Raw genomic sequence first — 10,902 nt, 5'->3', positions numbered from 1 at the left:
ATTTTTTTTAACAGCCGTTAAATCAGAACCTATTCACTAGTGAGTGGGGGGGATCCTTGCAAGGACCACCTCCACCCCCTCCCAGTGCCGTCCAAGTATTGAAAAGGAAGCGTCACAATACAAAGACACACACGCTCACTTTGTTTTTGCACGGACATACGGGATGAGGACTCCGACTGCAATTCTCCTGATCCTCTTTCTCCTCTTGGTGCTCTTCCGGGCGCGCGTCGACGGCTACCGGCCGGTCATCATCGTGCATGGCATCTTTGACGGACCCAAGCAGTTCCAAACGCTGACTCTCTTCATTAATGAGGTCAGATTTTCAGACAAAACCTGTGTGAAGGTGCATTCAATTTCTACACTGAACTCTGTTGACTTATGTTTGCTAGTTTCAAAGGGGAAAATTGTTAGCAATAATTGCTTCAGTTAAAAAAAAAATAATAATAATAAAATCAAGCATCATATTTCCCATAGGGTTTGGCTTGGGACTGAGAGTGCCTCATAAAGTTCAAGCCAACACAATAAATCCCTATTTTCATTTCGTGTCCATTGTTATTTTTTAAAATTTATTTTAGAAAATATTATTATTATTATTATTATTAGAGTGCATTATTTTTCAAAATTGAGGTAACTAAACAGAAGAGGGAGTGATGAGCCTGATAAAGTGATCAATGGTCTCTGTGATCCAACTCTTGATTCAATCAACTGTGCTTCTGTTTCAACTTTCAACCCCCTGCAGTACATTTCACACAAAAGTGCTTTAAATTAATAAAAAATGGTACCAGAAATCAAAGACTCAGTCTCATGTATGGTAAGATAATTAATACATTACAGTGGTATCTCGAGCTACGATGTGGCAGCAGAAAACAGGCAGGCAGGAACTTGGCAGATAGTGAACAATTATTTACTGTAAAAAAATAAAAATAAAAAAAGGAAGCTTCAAGCTGTTTATTGCCACTACGTTGAAGTTTACTGTCAAATTAAACAGAAAACAAGAGGACAGAAAGAACTAGTCAGGCTCGAAGGTAAGTGCGTGCAGATTTACTTCCACCTATTAAACTGCTTAGTCAGCTCATCCTTTTATTTATTGGAAGACTCATGGCTCTAATACCTTTGTGAAAGAGTTTGGGAAGATGATGTAACTTCAGTGGTTTGCTTTTGTGTTGTAATAAAGTTGTTTTTGTCTGTTGTTTGTTTTTAGCGAGGATAACAACACAATTAATTGCCGATTTTTCAGCGTATTAAATCAGTGATTGAACATGATTGTGGTGTGCTATTGTAATGATGTTGGTGGTCAATGGTATATGATAGCAATATAGAGTATAACCAACTTGAATGATACATTTTGTGGGAACTCAAGCAAGATGCCGTTTTTTTTTTTTGTCCCTCTGCAAAGTAGTCATGTTGGAGATGCTAGGATTACACGATATGCATTTATGTCTGTATTGTACTATCCCCTGGAGGCCAAGGCGCGCTCAGCAGAAGGAGAACCATTGGTAACCAGAGTGTGAAGTTTAAACTCCTAAAGCCCAGTACACACAAAAACACAATCAAGCTGTTTTTGTCCCAATTCTGCCCCTTCCTGACCAACCACGTCAAATGGCAGATAATCTTATGTCTCATCTTATGTCTCATAAGATTATCCTATAAAATAATCCTTCGGTTTTAGGTGTGTTAAGCGTGCATTTGTCCCAAACTTAAGGGTCCGAAACAGGTTGGGGCCAACAATCTTGAATAATGAACTCGTTCAATAGTTATGACCAAAACTCTTCATGTGTGTGGGGAAAGCTAACGTCTCCCAAGTGATAACTCCAACATGTGATCATGCAAGATTTCGAGATCGGTGGTGGAACAGAATTTGTGTGTGGTGTTTTGTGTTAAGATTATCGTAGCAGACGACACAAAATACTACCACAATTGTCAAATGTTCGAATTTATAATTTCTGTTTGAGGTCTGTCAGATAAAAAAAAATCCTTATTTGTGTACCAGGCCTAATAGATTCAGTGCTTATCGTCTCATTTGTGTTGAAAGCGATTGTCACTGTAGCTGACATCGGCTTCACCCTAAAAATAATTATCTGAATGTGCGAAATCGCAACAGCTGCATGACAAGCACAGCAACGTCCCGCTTCGGTGGGTTCCGTCTGAAAAGATCAGGACAATAAATACTGTCCACTGAAGCTGGTGATGACGTGATAAATGTGAAAAAAGAAGGGGTACCTCGGAGAGAACCTTGTGGGATGCCATGTTACAGCAGAATAGAGGGTGAATTGTGGCTCGTTGCAGACACATCCTGGCACCGAGGTGACGGTGGTGGACTTGTACAAGCACATGTCTAGTCTCAAGCCACTGTGGAAGCAGGTACAAGACTTCCACCGCGCCATTGAGCCCATCATGGAGAAGGCTCAGGACGGCGTACACCTGCTGTGCTTTTCTCAAGGTATAAAGCACACATATACACACACACACACCAGATGCACACGTACTTAAAAAAAATATTTGTATTGATGAATAAGTCAGATGATGAGATAAGCAAAGGTTAGCAAGCCACATACACACCCTTTCATCACTTTTCGTGCACACAAGTGTGTGTGTGTGTGTGTGTTTGTGTGTATGTGTTCTCATGTGTGTGTGTGTGTGTGTGTGTGTGTGAGTTAACAAGACAAAAGACTACTTAATTAGGTACAGCTGCGGAATCCATAAGATACAATACAGGAGCTGATCCCTAGTTTCCTTTGTATTTGACTGTTATTCGTGCATCCTAATTATAGCTCTGTGTTATATTTATTATTTATATGCATGTGTATTGTTTTTTATAAGTCCAGCATTATATTGCCTCATTAGGCAGCTTGGGGGAGTGTTACAAAAAAAATAAGGACATTTGTATTCATTTTGGTCAAAATGAATTTTAGGATTTGAAACTATTATGTGTGATAGGATCCCTCCAAGGCGACACGGTGGATGACTGGTTAGAGCGTCAGCCTCACAGCTCTGAGGACCCGGGTTCAATCCCTGGTCCCGCCTGTGTGCAGTTTGCATGTTCTCCCCGTGCCTGCGTGGGTTTTCTCCGGGCACTCTGGTTTACTCTCACATCCCAAAAACATGCATTAATTGGAGACTCTAAATTGCCCATAGGTGCGAATGTGAGTGCAGATGGTTGTTTGTTTGTATGTGCCCTGTGATTGGCTGGCAACCGGTTCAGGGTGTACCCTGCCTCCTGCCCGATGATAGCTGGGGTAGGTTCCAGCACGCCTGCGATCCTTGTGAGGAGAAGCGGCACAGAAAATGGATGGAGGATCCCTCCACAAGGAAAAAATGATGGCAAAATCCATCCATCCATTTTCTGAGCTGCTTATCCTCACAAAGGTCACGGGAGTGCTGGACCCTATCCCAGCTATCTTCGGGGGAGAGGCGGGGTACACCCTGAACTGGTTGCCAGCCAATCACAGGGCACACATAAACAAACAACCATTCGCACTACATTCACACCTAGGGGCAATTTAGAGACTTCAATTAACCTACCATGCATGTTTTTGGGATGTGGGAGGAAACCGGAGTGCCCGGAGAAAACCCACGCAGGCACGGGGAGAAGATGCAAACTCCACACAGGCGGGGCCGGGGATTGAACCTAGGTCCTCAGAATTATCAGGCAGACGCTCTAACCACCGTTACACCTGATGGCGAAATATTATTTAGATTGTAAATATTATTTTTTAAGCAACTAGTTTTTGAATTTGTTTTATAATGTCAGATATTCTGTAAAATGGAAAAAGTTTAAAGGAAAATGATGATGCTTATCATTTCCAATTGTTAGTTTGTCAATCAATGCATAAAACTGTTGTTGCTTTGGTCAAATGCATTACAATTCAGAAACAATAATATTGTAATTACTTTCAAATTAGAGTAACTGGTAACATACAGGCATGGTGGCCGACTGGTTAGAGCGTCAGCCTCACAGTTCTGAGGACCAGGGTTCAATCCCCGGCCCCGCCTGTGTGGAGTTTGCATGCTCTCCCCGTGCCTGCGTGGGTTTTAGCCTCTAAATTGGGTTAGCCTCTAAGTTGCCCGTAGGCATGACTGTGAGTGCAAATGGTTGTTTGTTTCTATGTGCCCTGCGATTGGCTGGCAACCAGTTCAGGGTGTACTCCGCCTCCTGCCCAATGACAGCTGGGATAGGCTCCAGCACGCCCACGACCCTCGTGAGGAGAAGCGGCTCAGAAAATGGATGGATGGATGGTAACATACAGTATATAGTATACAGTATATGGTGGTACATTATTACCATTGACAATGTATTTTTGTGTGTGTTCCTCAGGTGGTCTAATATGTCGAGCCCTCCTTTCCACAACCCCCAACCACAACATCCACAACTTCATCGCGCTGTCATCGCCCCTTGCTGGCCAGTACGGAGGTCAGATAGTCACACGCAGCTCCAAGTATGCCCACATATTATATCAAGCTCATCTCAGCGATGGTCTCCCGCACAGACACGGACTACCTTCAGCAGGTGTTTCCTGGTTGCGTGAAGGACATGATCTTCCTGGTTTGTTACAACAGAGTGGGACAGAGGGTGTCTATTTGCCAGTATTGGAACGGTGAGTATAGATTATTGTGGTCCCAAATCAGAATTCAAACATTTCCATGTGGATTATTCTGTAGTAATTAAATTATTGGATGGGTAGGTTCATATTTCCTTTCACCCTAAATCAGCTGGGATAGCGCTCCAGCTCAGCTGCCAATACACCGAAGACAAGTGCTACAGAAAATGGATGGATGGCTTGCCTCCTGGCGTCCCACAAAGATCACGACTAGAAACCCTGACATTTGGACAAGAATATTCAATATGAATAATAATTGTGTCTATATTTCACAGATCCTCACCATAGGCCCAGTTACTTGAAAAACAACAAATTTCTCCCAGTCCTCAATGGCGACACACCTCATGACAAGATTAAATGTAAGCACACACAATTCACAATTCCTGATGTGATGTCGTACTATTAGGCCGACATAACACAAAACACACTATGGTTCTGTTGAGAATCATTCACTCCACATACTCCCTAATCAGTATATGGAGTTTTTTTAGATAGTTCATTTAAATAATCCTCAGAAAACATAAACATGCACATTCAGTAGTTTAATTATTGAACAGAAGCAAACCACCTTCAAATGAGGCTCATCAATTGTACTAGCTAGCATTATGTTAAACCTTGAACATGCAGGCATTCACACTGTATGGTTGACTAAAAAACCCACTAACAACCCTTTTGCAGTGATTAGGAAATAGGTGAATTATTCTGCATGCAGCGACTGCATCAATCGGAGAGGGGGGGGGGTTGGGGGGGGTGGATGAGGGTTGGCTGGGGGAGGGGGGTGGCGTTAGGTCCCTGCAGCCTCCTCGGAGTGGCCGGTTTTCGGGCCGCACTCGGGTGGACTCCTGGGCCCGACCCCGCCTCTCGATTGGGTGGGGTCCTCAGCCCCCTCGCTGCAGGCACAGCAATTACAGGACACTTCTGGACACTCGCGTGTGTCTGCAGACACACACCCCTGGGACTTATTCGCTGGGTGTGGGACCACTCACTTATTGCGACAGATAACTTATAACTTTGTGAATTTCTTGGGCATCCCCTCACTTACACTCTGGTCCTGCAGATGTTTATGATTTACATAGCGACTCCCACCACAATTCAGTTGGAAAGTTGGGTCCACAACCTCTGTCCTCCATTCTTCCCTTCCTGTCCCTGTCCTGTCCAGTCCTGTCCTATATTGTCCTGTCCTTCCCTCACAGCATGTAGCACTACTGACCCATACAACACTAAAATCCAATGTCTCATTGTACTAGGTATATAATGCTTTACTTTCCTCATCTTGTTTACAGCTAGTGCTGTCTATTATTGTCTTTTTTTCCCATATTATTTAATTACCTTTTCACTCTCACTCCTTTTTTGTTTTTTTTCTGTCATTCCCCTTTAAAATGTTTGTTCTGTTCTACTGAATGACTGTAATTCTCAGTAAAAATCCATCAGAATACAAAGAAACCAAAGTGGCATCTTAAAAAGTCCACTGTGACACAGTAAAAATGTTCCAGCATAAAATGGATACAGATGTTCTTTTCTGCTTGACCGAACAGCCGAACAGGAAAAAAGGAAAACAAGAAAAGAGAGATATTGCTTTTCTAGTGGCTATCAGTTGTTCATTTCTTTACAAGATGCATTGCGGGTTATATTGAGAGCACTATACGGAGGATAAGCTATACTCATTTCACATTCCAAAAGCACGACAAAAATGCCAACTCACTGCATACGGCACTATACAATGATATGGAGTTTTTCCCCAACATGGCCTATATGCTAATAATGTGATAGTAAAAATACTAAATAATGTTAATATACCTTTATCTCAGCCTGGAGGGAGAACTTCCTACACATTAAGAAGCTGGTGTTGATTGGTGGACCGGACGACGGCGTCATCACTCCATGGCAGTCCAGGTTTGACACTTGCCTCTTCTATTTAGATTATTACATAGATAGATGGACTAAAACCTTTGGGTTTGACATTTAAGAAAATAATAATATTAGACAAGAGATTCATATTCCAGGTTCAAAAATGCATGCTCTATATTAATCAATCATTTCTATTTATAAAACACATTTCATTCACATTTCAGGCAAACTCTAATGTGCTTCACAATGGTTAAAAACAGTTATAATACAATGTAATTATAGTGCAAACAACAACAAAATTGCAGAGCTTTTCAAATTTAAAACAGGAACTGGATCTGAGATAGACAGGAAGCGCCTTAAATTGGAAATGTTTTTTAGATGATAGGATGCTGATCTTGTGATGTAGTTAATGACTTCTGAAATTAAGATTCCTGTCAATGATTAAACCCAGATTTCTTGCTTCAGTTTTACTGTCCCAGGATAGGGATGTGAGATGTGTTGCGATTTATATCTGTTAGCCTGTGCACCAGAGATGAGTATTTGTTTTGTCTTTGTTAAGTTGTAAATAGTTATCTGTTATCCATTGGTTAATGTCATTGATACATTGTATGAGGGAATGCCTGGGCGATAGATCCTCAGAATGTCAGGAAATGTAAAGCTGTGAGTCCTCTGCATAGTTATGGTAATTCTGCATTTGACTTGAAAAAGTGGAAGCATGTACAACCCCAATTCCAATGAAGTTGGGACGTAGTGTTAAACAGAAATAAAAACAGAATACAATGATTTGCAAGTCATGTTCAACCTATATTTAAATGAATACACTACAAAGACAAGATATTTAATGTTCAAACTGATCAACTTTATTGTTTTTAGCAAATAATCATTAACTTTGAATTTTATGGCTGCAACACGTTCCATAAAAGCTGGGACAGGGTCATGTTTACCACTGTGTTACATCACCTTTTCTTTTAACAACATTCAATAAACGTTTGAGCACTGAGGACACTAATTGTTGAAGCTTTGTAGGTGGAATTATTTCCCATTCTTGCTTGATGCACAGCTTCAGCTGTTCAACAATCCGGGGTCTCACTTGTCGTATTTTACGCTTCATAATGAGCCACACATTTTCAATGGGAGACAGGTCTGGACTGCAGGCAGGCCAGTCTAGTACCTGCACTCTTTTACTACGAAGCCACGGTGTTGTAACATGTGCAGAATGTGGTTTGGCATTGTCTTGCTGAAATAAGCAGGGGCGTCCATGAAAAAGACGTTGCTTGGATGGCAGCATATGTTTCTCCAAGACCTGAATGTACCTTTCAGCATAAATGGTCCCTTCACAGATGTGTAAGTTACCCATGCCATTGGCACTAACACAGCCCCATACTATCACAGATGCTGGCTTTTGAACTTTGCGTCCATAACAGTCCGGATAGTTCTTTTCCTCTTTGGCCCGGAGGACACGACGTCCACAATTTCCAAAAACAATTTGAAATGTGACTCGCCGGACCACAGAACACTTTTGCACTTTTCATCAGTCCATCTTAGATGAGCTCGGGCCCAGAAAAGCCGGCGGTGTTTCTGGGTGTTATTGATAAATGGCTTTTGCCATTTTCAAGTTTCAAGTTGCACTTACGGATGTAGCACTGAACTGTATTTACTGACATTGGTTTTCTGAAGTGTTCCTGAGCCCATGTGGTGATATCCTTTACACATTGGTATCGGTTTTTGATGCAGTGCCGCCTGAGGAATCGAAGGTCAATGGCATTCAATGTTGGTTCTCGGCCTTGCCGCTTACATGCAGTGATTTCTCCAGATTCTCTGAACCTTTTGATAATATTATGGACAGTAGATGATGAAATCCCTAAATTCCTTGCAATTGCACGTTGAGGAACATTGTCCTTAAACTGTTGGACTATTTTCTCACGCACTTGTTCACAAAGAGATGAACCTCGCCCCATCTTTGCTTGTGAATGACTGAACAATTCAGGGAAGCTCCTTTTATACCCAATCATGGCACCTACCTGTTCCCAATTAGCCTGTTCACCTGTGGGATGTTCCAAACAGGTGTTTGATGAGCATTCCTCAACTTTCTCAGTCTTTTTTGCCACCTGTCCCAGCTATTTAGGAACATGTTGCAGCCATAAAATTCTAAGTTAATGATTATTTGATAAAAACAATCAAGTTTATCAGTTTGAACATTAAACATCTTGTCTTTGTAGTGTATTCAATTAAATATAGGTTGAACATGATTTGCAAATCATTGTATTCTGTTTTTATTTATGTTTAACACAACGTCCCAACTTCATTGGAATTGGCGGTGTAAATATTGAATAACAGTGGGCCTAGAATTGACCCTTGGGGAACCCCACATGATGTCCTTTCTGTTCGATGCAATAGTATGGGTGGGTAAAGTACACATATGGTATCTCATTTATTGTAAAATAAAATACAATAGAAACATATTAGTAAAATAAACAATTTTACATATACAGAACATGTAATATGTTTTGAATTCATGTATTAAATAAGTTATATTGGCCTCACTGTTCCAATACTTCCAAAGGTGATTCGAGCAATGTGATTTAACAGAAGTGACAAAAATGCATTCACACGGTTCATAGCATTAAGCTTCTCTTTTAAAAGGACAAAAACAATACATGGTCCCTACTTTACCACCTGCATTTTTCCTGGCATCTCAAATTGAAACTAGTGAGTGACAAGAAATAGGATGTTAGACAAGTCCCATTTCCTAAAATAAAGCAGTGCTGAGTTGGGGCATTAAGAGGTTTAGATGTTAATGCCCATTTCCTTTTTTGTTTAGTCACTTTGGATTCTATGACAGCAAGGAGCGCGTTGTCGAAATGAGGAACCAAGAGGTACCGTGCTTTAACTTTGGTGTTTCAGTTCACTGTTCCGTGTCCTGTCCACTACCGCGACTGTATCCATCTGCGCCTTTACAAAGATAACAATGCTCAGTGTTAATTAGCTATATAGTGGACCCCAGTTTATTGCGGGATAAACGTTCTAGACCCATCTGCAATAGGTGAAACTCGGCCATATAAAGATATAAATATAAACATATAATAATTATTTTTACCCATGCTTTAAACACATTTAAATTTAAACTTATTAAAACTCACTTTTTAAAGTATCCCTTAGCATGCTCTCGCTCGCACAGTTCTTGGTTCAAGATGTTATTTGTCACTCAGTGGCAAACAGTGAATTTCTTTACCCATGTACAGTTTTACAGGAACGACACCTTCGGACTGAAGACGCTTAGCGCTCGCGGCGACCTGTCGTTGTGCCTCTACTCTGGCGTCAAGCATATGCACTGGCACTCCAACTTCACCGTGTTCACTAACTGCATTGAGAAGTGGCTTACTTGAACGGAGTGGGAGGGGGGGGGGACTATGACAAGCCATTTGAGCATTTATTTAACAGCCTTCATATACCGTTAAAGGTCCATGTCCTAGTACCCTAATTTCTCGTGCATAATGCGCATTTTTTTCCCCCAAAGCAATTGTGAATAGTCAATAGTATTATACAACATAAGTATCGTGGAAATGGAAAAAACTTTCACATTTGATATATGTATGCTATATATATGTATGAAAAAGCTGTACACTTTCATTCCAATATGCCATCGCCACCTAGAGGTTATGAGAAAAGGGTACACTTTAATTCTAGTATGACACCCCCACCTAGGGGTTATGAAAATGGTGTAGCCTACACTTTCATTCCAATATGACAAGGGTACGTATGACTGCATATATGTACGGTTGTGCTCATAAATTTATATACCCAGGCAGAACTTCTTTATGGTTATGTTTTGTTTTGTTTAATGATAATATTTTTCATCTGCCTCACAGTTCTGAGGACCGGGATTCAAGTCTCTGCCCCGCCTGTGTGGCGTTTGCATGTTCTCCCCGTGCCTGCGTGGGTTTTCTCAGGGAACTCCGGTTTCCTCCCACATCCTAAAAACATGCATTAATTGTAGACTCTAAATTGCCCGTAGGTGTGACTGTGAGTGCAAATGGTTGTTTGTTTGTATGTGCCCTGCGATTGGCTGGCAACCAGTTCAGGGTGTACCCCGCCTCCTGCCCGATGACAGCTGGGATAGGCTCCAGCACGCCCGCGACCCAAGTGAGGAGAAGCGGCTCAGAAAATGGATGGATGGATGGATGGATAAATAAAGGTAGGGCTGTGAATTTCAAAATAAGAGCAAGTAAATAAAAATAAAGTAACGTGTTCCAATAAAGTGCTTAACTTCAGAATAATTATTTGAAAAAACTAACCAAATACACATAATACTTCATATTTTGATCACATGGGTATAACCAAAATCATGCACAGTAAAAATGCATTGCACATTGGTAGAAGTGTTTTCCAGAATTTTGAGGTCAACTTTGGGGGTGCGTATTATACATGGGTGTGCATTATACATGAGAAATTATGG

At 41.2% G+C, this 10,902-nt stretch overlaps 1 protein-coding gene across 1 annotated transcript; it reads left to right on the top strand.

Annotated features, from left to right (window-relative positions):
• Window positions 1-144: 144 nt before the first annotated feature.
• Window positions 145-9,832, top strand: LOC133402139 (lysosomal thioesterase PPT2-A-like). The gene is made up of 8 exons (XM_061675746.1): window positions 145-313; window positions 2,287-2,440; window positions 4,316-4,411; window positions 4,488-4,595; window positions 4,874-4,957; window positions 6,407-6,491; window positions 9,268-9,322; window positions 9,689-9,832. Exons 1-8 carry the CDS (start codon window positions 164-166, stop codon window positions 9,830-9,832), a joined length of 876 nt encoding a protein of 291 aa, XP_061531730.1. The 5' UTR covers window positions 145-163.
• The last annotated feature ends 1,070 nt before the right edge of the window (window positions 9,833-10,902 follow it).

Source organism: Phycodurus eques, chromosome 4, assembly GCF_024500275.1.
Source record: "Phycodurus eques isolate BA_2022a chromosome 4, UOR_Pequ_1.1, whole genome shotgun sequence".
NCBI classification, from domain to species: domain Eukaryota; kingdom Metazoa; phylum Chordata; class Actinopteri; order Syngnathiformes; family Syngnathidae; genus Phycodurus; species Phycodurus eques.
The sequence above is the reverse complement of the archived record's forward strand: the minus strand, read 5'-3'. Positions and strand labels throughout refer to the sequence as shown.

Bases quoted from the DNA above. Each gene is read 5' to 3' on its own strand.
- LOC133402139 (XM_061675746.1), top strand. From the start codon at position 164: ATGAGGACTCCGACTGCAATTCTCCTGATCCTCTTTCTCCTCTTGGTG. The intron at 2,441-4,315 runs GTATAAAGCACA...TGTGTTCCTCAG, and splicing joins CCTGCTGTGCTTTTCTCAAG to GTGGTCTAATATGTCGAGCC. The intron at 4,596-4,873 runs GTGAGTATAGAT...TATATTTCACAG, and splicing joins TATTTGCCAGTATTGGAACG to ATCCTCACCATAGGCCCAGT.